Genomic DNA, 15,565 nt, shown 5'->3' with positions numbered 1-15,565 from the left:
GGGTTCTGTGGATCTCTGTGACTTTCTCTGAAGGTGTAACCTTCAGAGGGGTGGGACAGAGATAGGATCAGAGGAATTAATTTGTAAGGAGCGATTCTCCCAACATGGGCTGCAGGCTGCACCTTTTGGGCGTTTGCTTGGTGGGAGATGACACTGGGTTGGGGAGATATTCCGGGCTATGGAGAATGATGATGAGAGAGGGTCCCGAACTGCTGGGAGCTCAGAGGCGTGTGTGCAGGCCTTCCCCCGACCCCCATCCAGGGCTGTGGCGTGTTTTGGCTCATTCTGAGGAAGGAGACGGGTATGGAGGCACCTCTGCTGTCCACGTGTCACGCTGGAAATGTGATGCTTCCAAGGACAGGAAGCACGTGCCCTTGTAGTTCTTCCAGTAGCTTCTGTCCAGACCTGGGTGGAAAACAGGAGTCACTGCTGGTTGCCCAAGGGCCAGTGGCATGGGCTTCGACTGTGGGCTGGGTGAGTGCCCAACATCAGCCAACCTTGGGCTGTCTGTAGGGTCAGCTCTACCTAGGAGGTCGCAGGGCTTGAGCACACTTTGGGGGTGCAGCCCTGTGACCAGCCAGACCCCGAGATCTGTCTTAAAAAGGTGCCACGGCTGAGCTGAGAGTTACTGCTGTGCCCACCAGGGTGTTGGCTTTAGGGACGCTCCAGGGCCAGCATGGGGACTCCCAGGAAGGTGATTCTGGCCTTCGTGTCCCTCCACCCCCCCAGAAAGCATCTCAGCTCAGTGGTGAGGCAGTTCCATTCCCCAGCAGGGTCCCCACCTGGAGAGGAGGGGCTGTGTTTCTCGGGCCTCCCGCCTTCTGCCGTCCTGAGTCCCTCTGCCTTTCTTTTGTCTTTCCAGAGAGCTGACGTCACTCCGCTGTTTCCTGGAGGAGCCCCACCCCGATGGGGAGCAGCCTCTGCTGACGTCATCGTCCGGGAGACGCCCCATGAGGTCGCGTCTGCCCCCCCCGTCTGCCCACCTGAAGATGGCTCGTGCCCACCCTGGGCTGGTGCCCAGTGCCTGAGGCCCTTACCATGGTGATGATCCTGAGTCAAAGCCTCGACAAGCAGGGAGCCGACCCCGTGGCCTGCAGGACCTTCAACCCTGAGCCGGTAAGGGCCTGCTGGCCTCATTTGGAGGCCCGATGTCCTGGTGGGGCTCTGGACTGAGCAGACAGGCTTAGCAGACCGAGTCCAGAGGGCCCATGAGCAGAGCTCTGGGAGATATGGCCGCAGGGGCGACGGGCTGTCACCCAGAGCCTGGCTTTGTCCTCGCCAGCAGGAAGTAGCTGGCTCAGGTGGAGTCCTCTGGAGAGCAATGAGGGGAGGCCACCCCCTCACCCCCTGGTGAATAGTACCAAGGGGGTCTCTGCTGCCCCTGCCAGGCCGAGACCCATATGCCTCCTGGTCTCCACCCAGCAAGGTAGGTGGTTTCCAGAAGGTGGGGGGTGGTACCAGGATAAGGCCCGGCCTCCAAATGACGGTCGGAATAAGAGCTGCCATCTCAGAGATGTCAGGAGCGGGAGCCGGTGTAAAGGAGGGTGTGGTTGGGGGCCTGGGTGGTGGGCCCAGTGCTAGCGGCCCTGCACAAGGTTCTTCTCTGACCAAGAGAGCTGGTGAGCTGGAGCAGAGAGGCAGGGGGCCCGGCCTTCTTAGACTAGGAACAGAACGGCCTCCCGGTCCTCCTTGCAGCCCTCCTTCCTCAGAAGTGGGTGGGCTGCCCCGTGCTGAGGAAGCAGGAAGCAGTCCCACTCGGGCATGAACACTCTTGCAGTGGTGGGCTTTGCAGGTGGTCCGTCCCCAGGACTCTCTGCTGCTTCTGTGGGCAGGGCTTGGGGGCACCCCTCCTGGCACCTTCACAACCCCCTGTGAGACCCTGCGTTAGCACCTCTCGTGAGCTTCCTCCCCCGGTACCTCCCCAGTACCCACGCCGAGAGCGGGCAGGTGGGTCTCAGGTCATTGCAGGAGCTTGTGAAAGTCACCAAGACCCGCGTCCACCCCGCAGGGCTTCCCTGGGCACTGTGGGCTAGAGGAGCTCCACAGGAGGAGCCGGTGTCTGTCCGTCACCCCTTCCTTTTCCAGTTTGCTTTGAACGTGTCTCTCCATAGACTTGCTCCCATCATTCCCGCCGCTTCCCCTCTGGTCCCGCCTGTGTCCTCTCTTGCCCGGACTCTCATGGGAACTGGCCCCTGCTTCTGGCTCCTGCAGCCTCTTCTCCAGCAGCAGCAGCTGCAGGAGATGCAGGTCAGAGCGGCCCTCCTCCGCTCAGAGCCTTCTACCAGCTATCCCCCGCTCAGGCCGAGCAACACGCCAGTCCCTCACTTGGATGGATGGGGGCTGGCGTACCCTGGCCCTCGTAACCACTGGTTGCTCTCCACCACTTTACCCCCCTCAGTCTGCACACGCCTCGCTGGCCTACGTGCCTTGGGGCCTGTGCGCTTCCTCTGTGGCCTGGAACACCCCCCCTGAGCAGGGTTCCCTCCCTTCTTCCCTCCTTTTCTCGGGCCACTACCCACCCTCCCTTCCCACGTGCCGTCTGTCCCCTTTCCCTGGCCTTTTCTCTTCCCGGGCACCACCAGCCTTCCTCATGTTTTGATTAGAGATAACCTCATTTGTTCCCTGAGTTGACTTCTGCCCCAGAATCCGAGCTTCGCCAGGCAGGAACTTTTGTCTCTTTGGCTCCTTGCTGACCACCCCAGTGCCTGACCCTGGGCATGGTCCATGGTAGGTGCTCAGGGGACCTTGGCGGAGGGAGGGGATGTGGGTTCATGGAGCCAGGTTCTCAACTTGGCTTCGTTGAGTCTCTTCTCCGGTACTCAGCTTCCTAGCTAAGAGGTGCAGGTATGAGTTGATCTGTTTTCTGCTCTGGGTGCGTGTTTTCCTGGTGAAGTGAAAGCACCTCATGTGGAGTAGCTCTAACCAAGATGAGACGGCTCTCAGGGTGCAGGCCTCAAGGTCCCAGGGGACCCCCCCCATTCTCTCCTCCCTTCCCTCCCCCCACCAGCCTGGTTCCAGCTGTGCTGTTGCTTCAATAGCCGCTAAATTTGGTTCCATCTGGAGGTGGGCCGGCCTGAGCTTGGCTGTGGAGCTGGTTCCGGGGCCCATGGGCCTGTGGTCAGCTGGGCTGCTCTTCCAAGAGACAGGACCTGAGCCCCTGCCAAGGAGGAGGGCGGCCTCCCAGCCCCGGCCGGGGAAGGAAAGAAAACTTCTCAGAAAAAGAAAAAGGAGCGACAGGCCAAGGGGAGCAAACGGCCACTGAAGGGGGCCCGGCAGTCGCTTTTGGAGAGGGGCCTCCCTGCGCCAGCCTGTGGGTGCGTCACGGCCTGGCCGGTTTCTGCCCTCACAGTGGGGTGGAGGCACAGTGAAGGCGAGGGGGCCAGGGCCTGCGGGGGGCCCGCCGAGGTGCCCTGCCTCCACCTCCCTGACTAACGGGAAACAGGGGGCCCAGGGGCAGGGGGGCACAGACGAGCAGGACGCAGGCTTCAGGTGCCCCGTCCACCACCAGGGCCTTCACACCACCACCCACCCCCCCGGCCTGTCTCCTGAGCTGCCACCGGCCTGGACGTCCTTGGGAAGAAGCATGGGCCATAAACAACCAAAGAACCCCCCCTACCCCAGATAAGACCAGCCAAGTAACGACAGCCCCAGAACGTGAGATCAGCTGATTAGAATCCGCTCTGCACGGCCAGCCAGGGTGAGAGGAAGATGGGGGGAGTTTAGCTTCGACTTCCTAAACGGGTCGCATCATCCTCGGGTGAATACCATCAAGATAACGACAGGAAAGAGGGAAAAGCTGTCCTGTTTTGTTTTCTAATCAGACTAAGAAGATACCAGAAGTTGGGGTTTCAGATTAAAAAAAAAGGAATGGTGAATCACCCCCAGGCGGCTTCAGAATTAGGGAAGCGAGAGGCCCTGCAGTGAGGTCAGAGCCTAAAAAAAAGCTGCAGGTGAACGTGCCCTGGGCCTTGGAGACAGTGGTAGAGGAGAGGCTTGGGCACCGCACCCCCGCAACCAGGCCCCGACCTGCTTGCTTAGAGGGTCCCTGACGCGGTTTCCTGGTTCTCCTTTTTTCTATAAACTAAAACACTGGTGGCAACGTGACCGCCCTACTCCCCAGGGAGGCGAGAAGACAGCAAAGGGACTGACAGCCCTGGTCTCGCCTCCCCCACCGCTGTGGGTGGGGGCGGTGCAATGACTCGGTTCCCCTTTCCCCCACTCTGCCCGGTCGCCTTCCTTTCCCCCGTGAGTGGCCCTTCCTCCGAGTGTGCTAACATTAGCTGCTGCCGCTGGAAGGCCGCCCAGACATCTGACCTCGGGGCCAACCTTCCCCGAGCTCCTTCCCGCCCGCCCACGCTCCTGCCGAGGGCCCGTGGTCCCTCCTCCCCAGGCAAGCCTCCCGGCCCCCCTCTCTGGAGGCTGGAGACCGGAGGGAGCTTGGGGTGCCCTGCTCCTTGGAGGACGGGGCCGGGGAGCGGTGGGGTTGGGGGGGTGGACAGGAGCCGGAGGAGGGGCTCCAGGCCACCTCACTTTCCTCAGCCTGAAGGTATTCCCAGCCACAACAGACACTCCATGTTTTTGGAGCAGGTCCTTGCTTCCATGCTTGTCAGATGAGGACGCTGAGGGCCTTGCCCAGCAGGAGAGTTCAAGGGCCATGTCAGCTGCCCCAGGCACCCAGGCTCTTCCCTAGTCCTGCTCACCTGGAGTCAGCATTAGGCCTGACGGGGCCCCAGCCAGGATCCCAAGCTGGAATCCCAAAGTGCGCGGAGCCTGAGGCCGTCCCAGTCTGCACCCCTATCGTCCTGGGCAGCAGAGACCACCCCCACCCCCATGGCTGTCCTGCAGCCTGGGAATCCGGGGCACCCACCCTGCGTCCATCAGCCTCCACCCTGGGGCGCTTCTCCCTTCTCAGCTTCTCTTCTTGGCCTGCCTCAGCCTCCCACTTTCCGCCACCCAGGGTTTGACCCTGTTCCCTTCCGGAGGCCGGAGTACCACCCTTGTTACCCCACCAGCGTGTGAGCGTGGGCCCGTCCGCATTGCCCCAAGGCGGCATGAGCAGAAGGAAGAGTGACGTTATCGCCCTAGTCTGCAGAAGGAAGCCACGAAGATGCATGGTGATGGCCAGAAAGGAGCTCGGCCATTTTCTGTCTGAGCTGGCTCCTCATTAAATGATGACCTGAATTGAGTCTTATTTAAGTCAGGGTTTCTCAGTCAGACAGACGGCCCCTGGAAACTCCGTTTGGTCTCCAACTTCTGTCTTTCCTATGGAAGATGTAGTTCCAAGCTTTCTCTGCTGATGCAAGGAGTCTCCCAGACACCAGGCTGTGCCCTGGTCGGGGCGGAGGGGCTCAGGAACAAAGGCTTCGGAGTAGCAGGAACAGCTCCAGGAGCAGAGCTCGTCATCCTGGGGACACAGCGAGGGCCCCGGGCGCACACTCGTGTGCGAACCCCGAGTGTCTTGTGAAACCTCAGATGGTGAGAGCTTCCTCCCCCCCCCACCCCCGGGGGGCCAGTCTGGCCTCACCACATTGTTGTCCACAGAGCAATGGGCTCATCAGCCTTCACACAGCGGGTGCAGAGGGCTTCGAGGGTTCAGGGAGGCTGGCTGCAGAACAGCACAAAGCAGTGGGGATAGACTGGCCCTGGACAACCTGGAGTCTGGGGGGAACCTCGGTGCTGGGCCCAGGGAGCGTGGCCAGTGGTCGGTGTGTGCACGGGGCCCTGGGAAGCGGTGGGTTATGCGATGTCCTGGCCTGCCCGCTGCCAGCCCAACCTTGTGGACAGGGCTCAGAAAGTGAGTTGGGGGCCCTGATCTTTTTTCTTTCTTTCTTTACCCCAACAGGAGGCAGAAGCCCCAGGGGGAAGTAGTTAGCTCATGACTCTTTCAGCCCTTTTCTGACCTTAAAGTTGGCCAGTGTCCTGTTAGTCAACATTTCTCTACTGCTACTTTGATGGGATTTGTCTCCACACACAAACCAGTTTGAAATGAGCATCACACGAGGATGAAGGAAAAGAAAGAGGGAAAAGCTGCATTTTTAGGTGGAACGGGAGGGCAGGGAAACGCCATTGCCCTCTACATATTTTGGCCGGTTTCCTTGTATCTTTTTAGTGAAGCAGGTTTCACTGACAAAGTATGCTTCCTCATGGTACTGGAAGCCTCTGCCCAAACACTACTTTGAGCGGTTGCGTGATATCCCTTCAAGTGGCCGAGCCTACTTCCCCCGTTATCCTTCTGGAAGACCCCCATGAAATCAGCCAGGGTTCCTTGGACATAAGCAGCTGGGGCCACCTCCCGCTGATACACACAGCAGAAGAGAACCCATTGGCGCGATCAAGAGAGACTTGGGAGAACTGGTGACTGAAGTTCCCGGAAAGGGCAGGGACAGGCCCACTGGGAGGATGGTGGAGGCGTGCGGGGGCTCCCCACCCGGTGGACCGGCCCAGCACCCCTTCGATCCAGGGGGCAGAGCCCTGGAGCAGGCATGTCCGGTCAGCCAGGCCCACCCTGTGCAGTGCAGGGGGCTGGGGTCGGGGTGACATCCCACCAGGACACTGCCCAGTGGGGAGGGGAGGAGCCCCAGTGCAAAATTGGGGTGCTGTTAGCAAAAGAAGGGCGCACACCGCCTGCCGTGCCGTTTAACACTCAGCACAGTGGGGGTTGTGCCAGGATGGGACACGGAGAAGGTGTCCCTTCTTGTCAGCTCTCCGTGTGCACGATGGCTGATCCCCCTGCACCCTGGGCACAGAGTCAGAGGCTGTGTGTGTGGGGGGGTTGCCCCCGACTTTATCTAGCTGATGCTGTCCCCCTCCCCCGCTGAGTTGCGACTTGGCAGGAGGCCAGTGATTTGGGAGGGCAGCAGGTTGCATCCAGGGAGAGTCCGTTTCCATCGGGCCTGTGTTCGCCAGGCACGTGGCAGCAAGGGCGGGCTTGGGCTGACCGCGGGCCGCAGTGGTGGGGTGGCAGAGAAGCCCCGGGGCGCCCGTTCCGGGCGCGGGATGCTGTGGACTGGACCACGGCCTCAGGGAGGCTCGATCTCAGGGGCGAGTGGAGTCTGAGCCCAGAAACAAAGCAAACATGCGCGCGGGGTGGCGGGGGGGCAGCTTTCAGCAAGGTCCCGTGGAGAAGAGCGCCGGTGGGCAGGGCGCGTCTCAGCCGGGGAAGGCCACCAGGGAGGCCACATGACAGGAACCAGCCGCAGAGCCAGAGGCCCGGGAGGCAGCGAGCCGGACTGTCCCCAAGCGGCATGAGTGAGGCCAGGGTGGACGCAGGCTTGGCTCATGCGTTCCGGTGGGCGGCAGGGACGGAGGCACAGCCGGGTTTCATTCAGGTTGCTGTGAGTGGGGCGGCCGTGGGGGCTGGGCCCCCGGGTCTGCATAGAGGACAGACGGTGCAGGACGTGCCCAGCACCAGGTCAGGGGCTCACCTGGTCCCTTGGTGGACAACGGCAGTGCTCCAGCCGGGCGGTGTGGGGAACCAGAGGCAGTCATACCACTAGTGCCCCCCAACCTGGCGAGCAGGTCCTCGCCGGGTGAGTGAGTGAGTGACTGAATGAATGAGTTTCGAGGGCCAGGCGTGCCCTGCGTGCTAACCCGTGGCTCCTCTCTGTGGGCCCAGACCCCAGCCTCTCTGGTGCCTGCTCGTGGGCCACATTCCCGGGGGAGGGGACCCAGGTGACCCCTCTGCCTGAAACACGCCTGCTGAGCGAGAGGTCAGTCAGTGGGCAGCGCACCCCTGACGATCCGCGCGCAGCATGCCTGCCTCCGCATCCGTAAACCCGGGCCCCTGGTGGCCCCTGCGTGTGCCAGGGTGGTGACACGCGGCTCCTGCCTCTTCGCGCCCTGCAGCTCTCCCTGGCCCACCCTGCTTTGGGTTTCTGTGGGCCTCCAGCCTGCGTTAGGGCCCCCATCCCTGCCCTTCACAGGGATGCGCTGAGATGGGGTGGGGCTGTGGTTCCCAGTGGGTGTTGGCTCCGTGGTATAAAGGCTCCTGCAGCATTGGGGACCATCCCCCTCGGCCGGCCAGGCCCGTGGCCTCAGCCAGGCCAGCTTCTGTCTCCCCCGAACCTTCCCTGGGCGCAGGGCCTGCCTGGATTCCACAGGCCGCGCTGCCCGGAGGCAGGGCTCTGAATGTCTGTCACACCCGCTTTCCATGCAGTGACTCTGGGGTGAGCTGGGCGGGAGGCAGAGGCAGCCCATCTTTAACTTTTTCCAGGTATTTCCCCGGAGGGCTGTTGATTGGGTGGACCCTGGGAGGGAGACCTATCCTAAAAACATAAGGATTGTCTTCAATCCAAGGTGGGGGACTGGAGGAGGACAGCCCAGCCTCCCTTTGTACCCCCAACCCCCAACCCTATAAGTTCCTTCAGGACCATCTCTGTTTCCCCCAGGAAGCCCGCCCTGACCTTCAGCTCCCAGCACCCGTGGCCTGGCCCAGCTGCCTCCAGTCCTGCTCTCTGTCTGGACTGATTGTGTGACCTCTAGAAAAATGTGAGCTTCCTTGGGGCTGAGGCCACGTCCTTCACCTCTGTGTTCTAGGCTGGTCAGGACAGACCCTTAATAACCTGATCAGCGAACACACCGCTGGCCAAGGGCAAAGGTCCCCAGCTCGGGCAAACTGAGGACAGGGGTGGGGAGCCCCTGCCAGACGCCAGCTCCCCTCTTATCTGGGGGGGCCAGGTGTTTCTCGGCGGCCACACCCTCCCCTTCCAGACGTGAAAAGAGCCAGGGCCTGCGTCCCCCCCACCCCCGCCCCCCGCTCCTGGGACCAACAGCCAGGCGCGCATCCCTGTCCCTTGGGGCTCAGCTCAGCAGTGAGAGCCCCCTGTGAGCGCTGACCCCTCTGGAGCCGAGCGCTTCCTTCACCGCCGCGCGCTCCAACCCAGCACAAGCCTGCACGCGACTAGTCGCTGGTACATGTTTGTGGAGCGAGTGCATGAATGAATGAGTGAAGGAAGGGGTGAGTGAGGCCCTTCTTCCTGGGGCCCCGACGGGCATGGATGGTCTCCTCCTCATTGGAGGTCAGAACCGGCCTCTTGACCTGGGTCTCGGCTAGCGCACGAAGCCCCGGAACGTTCCAGGCTTAGGTTACCGTGGCGCTGTGGAGCGAGTGCCTGGATGCGGGGTTGTTCTGCGCGCCCCCCTACCCTGGCCTTTCACCCCATGACCACAGTGAGGCAAGGTACGGGGTGAGAGGGGAGATGTGCAGTGTTTACAGGGGTCAAGGAAACCCTTGTAGAAATGTGGCACCAGGGAGTTCAGAGGCCATCGCCGTGTGTTGAGACCAGACGCAACCTGAGTTTCTGTTTCAGTTCTCGAGGGTGTCTTGGCGGGCGGGGGGGCCCCTCCTGGCTGCGAAACAGCTTCCGAGCCAGGGCCACCCTCTCGAGCTTCTTCACAGAGAAGGGGGAGCTGCTCTCCTTGCGTCCAGGAGGGAGGGCTGGGGGGTGGCAGGTGGGCCTCTACCCTTTGCTGGAGGCTCGTCCTGTCCCCGGGGACAGGAAGCGGTCGTCTGCCCTCCTCCCAGCCCCAGGCTGCAGGGAGGCTGCTCTCCAGCCCCTCCTGCGCCCTGACTCCGCATCACTCACGTGGACGAGTCCCCTAGTGTCAGGAGTCACGGGGCTCCCTTGTGTGTTTTTAAAGCCCGTTAACTTGATGGACTCCATAGCTCACCCAAGGCTCCGGACAAGAGCCCAGACCTAATTATGGGCAGATGTCTCTTTTAGTACTTGGTTTTTTTTTCCCCTCCTTTCCCTGATCTGACGTTTCCCACCCCCCACCCCCGCCACCCTCCATGCCTCCCCCTCCCCCTTTAACTGTGACTTGAGCGAGGGAGTCAGTGCAGGGTCATGTGCAGACGTGCTTCTTATGACTTGAAGAGTGATAGCTTTTCTGGTTGTTTGCAGCACACGCCAAAGAAGATGAGTCAAGGACCGACACTTTTCTCTTGTGGAATCATGGGTGAGTAACCAGGTGGCTGTGGACAGTCCTCCTCGAGCGCCTTCCCCCAGGGCCCGAGTCCTCCAGGGGGAGACGCTAGAAGCCCTTTCTGGACGCAGGCACAAGGAGCGGCTGCGGGGACTCTCTTCTGTGTTGTTGGAACTGTCTCGGTCTCGGTGCTGGAGCAGGGCAGGGGCTACGGGGGCTGAGTGAGGGGCTGGGCGCTGGTGCGTGGTTTACAGACGTTATTTCCAGCAGTGACACCACGAGTTTGTGTCTGATCATTAAAGTGACCACGTTCATTTCTTTTTTTTTTTAATTCAGAAAAATGCACCATTCGTGTAAAGTACAAAAGAACAATCTCACACAGCCCCAGGACCCAGTTATAACTACTGTTAATATTTTGGTGTAGTTTCTGTCCTTTGCAGGTTTTACATAGCCAAGTCCATGATGAACATATGGTTATACAAAATTATTTATTAAAACTTTTGTTTTTGCTTTTTTTTTCTGCATACTAATAATGACCCATCATTTCCCTGAAGCATGAAAATTGCCCATCCCATGCGTGATAATGAGTCTATAATATTGTCTTTTAAGGAGGTAACTCGTTTCTCGGTTGTTGGGTAGGACTGTTCTGTTCCTCTCACAATTGACGGTGACTCTGTCTGAATCTCGCTCTGCCTTTCGGATTATTCCTTAGGGTGGTTCCCAGGAGTGGAGTAGAGAGGCCGGGGGGGGCAGGCACATTTTCATTTTTAAGGCTCTTGCTTTGTGTTTCTGTTAGGCTTTCCAGAAAGGTTGCCCTGGTGCCCTGTTCACATGCAAGTGCTAATTACCGTTGTCCATGAGGGGCCGAAAGGATGACTGCATTGACTGCTGATTCCTCTCTGCTCCCGGTGATCGGGCTGCTTCTCCTTGCGCCCTCTCCCGTGGACTCCTGCCCGCTTCCAGGACACGGCTCCTGATGAGTTTCTATAAGCCGGGCTTCTGTGGCGGGTCCCCTCTTTGGGGTTTTAGGTTTGCCTCCCCAGGACTGCGTTCAGTGCCCGTGGCCTTTTGTCTTGGCCCTTTTCCCTCTGGGCACAGCGTTTTCTTCTGCAGGCTCAGTTCCCATAGGTGGAAGGTGGGGGTGGTCCTGGGGAGTCCTCATCACGTGTCACAATGAGTGTGGTGCCGTGCCGGGCACCTGAGGTGCAGGGTCCCCCTGGACTCCACAGCTGCTCCAGGCGGCAGGCAGGGGCGCTCCACTCACATCTGGGGTGGCACTCAAGGCCCCTCAGTGGGCAGAGCTGGACCCCATGGCGGGGGAACGACTGTTTGCTTCTCACTCTCAAGCCGCAGCTGTGTGGGAGAGCCCTGGGTGGCCTCCTTGGTGCTTGCCCCCCGGGGAAATGGAGCCGGGGAGCTCACCTGGCCTTGGTTTACCCGTGTGACACACTTCTGAGGCCTGTCCCCACCAGAGGCTTGGCTGCACACCTTGGTTGTGGTTAACGGCTCTCAGCAAACCCTCCGCGCCCCATCCACGTGGCCCAGAAGCCCGCCTCCTCACCCTCTTCCTGGGCCAGACCCACAGTCGGGCTGCAGCTGGGCCGTCTTCCTCTGGTGTGTCTGGGAAGGGGAGTGAGCGGGGCTCCTGGGCATACCCACCCCTCTGCCCAGCTGCCCCGCCCCAGGTAGCTCAGAATTGGGCCAGACTGGTGACCCGGATGGTGGAACCCTTGGTCTTTATTTCAAGACCTTAACCGTCAGGCTTCCTCGGCCTTTGCTGCGAGCGCATCGCAATAAGTTAGAGCTCTCGAGGGTTCGTGATGGTGGTGCTGGCCCTCACACAGTCACTGCAAACTGTTTACCTTTTCCAAGCCTTAGTTTCCTCATCTGTGAAATGGGTGTTGGGACAGCACCTGCCTTGCTACAAGGTCTCCGAGACTCTTGGAAGGAGCTTGGCGCAGCGTGAGCACCGTACGTGACAAGTGGAGAAGAAGGCTGAGCTTAGATTGAGAATCCTGCTCCTGTGAGAGGCCTCCACGCCCCCAGGGACCACCTTGGTTTCCTTGGTGGGCATTGGGTGGGAGGTGGTGCAGGTGCGAGTCACCCTTGTGGGGAAGGTGCTCAGGCCCGGGGAGCAAGGCAGAGGCGAGCAGGGGAGGTCTCTTCCCAGAGTCCCAGAAGAGTCCATCTGAGCCCGCCGAGCCCAGCAGTCTGCCTTCTGCTGGGGGGCCCGGGGCTACAGGATGACTGGGCTGCTGCCCCTCGGGGCTCTGGTGCACAGGGCAGCCCCTCAGGAAGGGCTCCCTGGCCCGTGGGCTCTTCGCCTCCACAAGATCTGTGCCTTCCTGCTCTGTCGGCTGGTGCCAGGGCCCTTCCAGGCAGTGAAGGACCATGGGGTCCGTGCTGTTACCCCCACTGCCACTTCCGTGACTTCTCTCTCTCTGTCTCCCATCTCTTCATCTTTCTGTTGTCCTAAGCCCTTCCTTGATTTGGGAGATCCTGACCCACCTGACAACACGTGCTACCAGGGCTTTTAGAAAAGTCAGCCCCAGTTCGGTTCAGTGTGCCTTGTTCTGGTCGGTGTTTATTGAGTCCCTGCTCCGTGCCAGAGAGTCAGTCCCTGCCCTCGAGGGGGGTTCTGTCTAGTGGAGGAGCAAGGCCAGGGAGCGTGGACTTCCCCTGGACCCGTGTGAAGGGGGCCCTCAGCGCTGTCCTCCTGGGCCTCCCTCTGCAGCCTGCACCTCGTGGGGTCCATGGGATTTAAGGAGACAGCAGCACCCGCGAGGCGCCGGCTCACACCCCACCTCCGTCCCTTCCCCGCACTTGCTGAGGTGGGTGTCAGGGGTCCGAGGCCGTCCCCAGGCTGTGTGCTTGTGGAGGCTCCGGCCTGGGACTCAGTGTGCGGCCGCGCTGTGACGCGCACGAGCAGCAGCCGCGGGACTTTCTCTCTCCGTGCCTGGTTTTCCGTAGCAAAGAAGAGGACCGCCGGGGTGGGGGCTGCGCAGCCCTCAGCAAAGATGAAACCTCACGGCATTGTAATCACCAAACCCCCTGCCTGTCTCCTGAGACAGAGGACTCCGGTTCTGGCCCTGATTAGTGGAATTCTCCCATGAGAGCTGGGGACAGCGTGGACCTGGGACTCGGTATTTCCCTCTCAAGCCCCCGTGCAGGGGTCCTCGCTGAACACTGGGATGAGCTGGAGGGTTTCGTGAGTGTTCATAAGAAAACCCAGGCAAATGTGTTTGGTGGGAAGGGCCGGTTGGCTTCTTCTGGAGAAGCCGCCTTTGCTGGGAGCTCAGCCTCCCCTGCACCCAGGGAGATAAAATGCGTTCCTAATATCATCAGTGTTCGCAACAATGTTTTGGCTTTTAAATACTTCGTGCTCAGTTATCCTGAGCTGGACTGCAGGGCCCTCCCCCAGGTCGAGTCCCCTCCCTTCAAGTTTGGGAGCTTGATACAAAGAAGTAGTTTTGTCCTTTTCCAGCGTGGGGGTGGGGAGACAAAGTCAGCGTGACTGTGGACAGGAGAAGCGGGGTGGAGGGGAGCCAGGCCAGGGCTGGCCTGCCCTGCCAGGGCTGAGTGCCCAGCCAGCCTGGGCACCACAGGTCTCCTTCTATAGCAGAGGCGATGCCATGCCTCTGGGTTTCTCTCCTCACCTCCCAGACCATCCTCAGCACGCCTCCTGGGCTGAACCGGAACTGCCTCTGCAAACAGCTTCTCTGGGGAGAGCCGTGTCTGCCCAGGGAATTGTGTTCCTGACTCAGGAAACCCTGGTCAGGTGGCAGCTTCAGGGGTGTGGCCTGCCCACCGGGTCAGCTGGCCTGACAGGTGAGCCAGCCCTGTTTGTAGCCGTGATTGCTTATGGGTGCACACGGGGGGCTGGCTGCGCCTGAGAGGACCTCCTCGAGCCAGGCTCGGGTGGGGCAGTCGCCAGGGAGTCCTCGGCCCATGGCTCCCTCCCCGTGGCTCCTCCACCATTGGGTCTGGGAGGTGGTTCTTCACGCTGACCCAGGGTCACGTGTGGATGGGTCAGATCTCTTTCGGTGAAACCGGACAAGCAGGTGAGAGGTGCCTCCATTCACCACCCTGGGCTCGGCTTCTTGCACCCCCTTGAACGAGTTCAGTGTTGCAAGGACACTGGACTCTGCCCACTTCTCTCTCCTCAGCCGTCGGGTGAGCAGGAGACCGGGAAATCAAACAACATGAGCAAGCACGTGCAACCCCGGTTACTTCTGAAAGGCCACTAGGAGAAGGCGTGTAAATACAAGTCCATGGACGGGGAACAAAACAATTCAGATGCTTAAAAAAGGAAAAAAAAAAAAAAATTGGGTGGAAACCCATAATTACTTTAGGAGTTATGGTAATAAATTATTTATTAATGTAAATTATCTCACAGGCAAAGAACATAGAGGAGACTTGAGCAGAAGGATCATACATTATGTATAAAAAGGAATTGTAAAAATATTACGGCAGCCCTCCTTGTGCCACTGTGGTTCAGGTTTGTCAGCATTTTAATTATAAGCCCTTACTTTCCATGTTTAATTACTTGCTGTTAAAGTCTGCTCTGTACACAGAAGGCTTGCTCCCGGGGGCACCCCCGTATTAGTTTCTACAGGGTACTCCAGTCGGCTGTGCTGAGCCATGCAGGAGGAAGAGACTGCACTTTGAGGTTGGGTAGCTTTTGGTCTTTTCACCCTCCCACCGTTTGTTGCTGAAAGTGGGCTGTGATTGCAGCAAGCGGGGAAAAAGCCAGCATTCGGAGGTTGAGCGTTTTGGGTTTCCAAGAGCAAACGAACACAACTGAAATGAAATGAGCCGCAGTAATAACGAAGCCAGAATTTCTGGTCTCTGCCGCTTTTTCAGTCTCTCTGAGATAGCCGCACTGCACATCATCCTTGGACCCAGGGCCTCCTATAAGAACTGATTATTAGCCAAAATAGGCTAGTACAAAAATCCATAAAGAGTGCCTAGGATTGATTTTTAAAAACGTAGCTTATAAGGACTACTCTTATTGACTAGTCATTGGTGTGGCTTGCCCATCTCTAAAACGGCATAAGGTCTGTCCATGCAGAGTGCTTTCAGTGTTTCCTTTCACTACTTAGGTTTCAGATGTTTCTGGTATAAGGTACAGGATGGGACGTAGGGACAAAGTGTAGCTGGCACATGATGGCCATTGATGGTTGCAAAGGGAGCCTCCTGGGCCGCCTTCTCACCCAGGCTGGCCTGACATGGTGGGATGGGCGAGGGAGCCCCAGAGGTGCCAGAGGGCGGGGAACGGCAGCTGCCAGACTGGCCGTGGGCACCCCCCACCCCCACCCACGTGGTTCCTCTCCAGGCCGCTTCCAAGTGGAGAGACAGTCATTAGGAGGTAGCCTGGCCCCGCTGCGGGAGCACGGCCTTGGGACTACAGACCGCTGTTGGCGAGCGGCATGTCCCTAGGCGAGACGCGAGGCCATCCTGTCCTGGAGTTGGTCTCCCCAGCCGTCACGTGGGGGAGCGCTCTGCTGCCCTGCGGGATGAGAGCTGTGCTTGGGGTATGCACTGAGGCTTTCCCTCAACTTCAGTAAGGATCCCACTGAGGTGGGGGGGGGGGGGTAGCTAATTGACAATTAATGCAGCTATATTGACAGTTTCCTGAAAA

The 15,565-nt window shown here is 59.6% G+C and overlaps 1 protein-coding gene across 1 annotated transcript in view; it reads left to right on the top strand.

The window, feature by feature from the left end:
- The window catches only part of FAM53B (family with sequence similarity 53 member B), a 109,848-nt gene that overhangs the window by 33,277 nt on the left and 61,006 nt on the right, over positions 1–15,565 (top strand). The window contains exons 2-3 of the mRNA XM_055560981.1: positions 863–1,116; positions 9,903–9,957. Of these exons, the coding sequence (XP_055416956.1) occupies positions 1,039–1,116; positions 9,903–9,957 (133 nt within the window). The 5' untranslated portion in view covers positions 863–1,038. The remainder of the gene's footprint in view (positions 1–862; positions 1,117–9,902; positions 9,958–15,565) is intronic.

The sequence above is a fragment of the Bubalus kerabau genome, chromosome 22 (assembly GCF_029407905.1).
Source record: "Bubalus kerabau isolate K-KA32 ecotype Philippines breed swamp buffalo chromosome 22, PCC_UOA_SB_1v2, whole genome shotgun sequence".
NCBI classification, from domain to species: domain Eukaryota; kingdom Metazoa; phylum Chordata; class Mammalia; order Artiodactyla; family Bovidae; genus Bubalus; species Bubalus kerabau.
The sequence above is the reverse complement of the archived record's forward strand: the minus strand, read 5'-3'. Positions and strand labels throughout refer to the sequence as shown.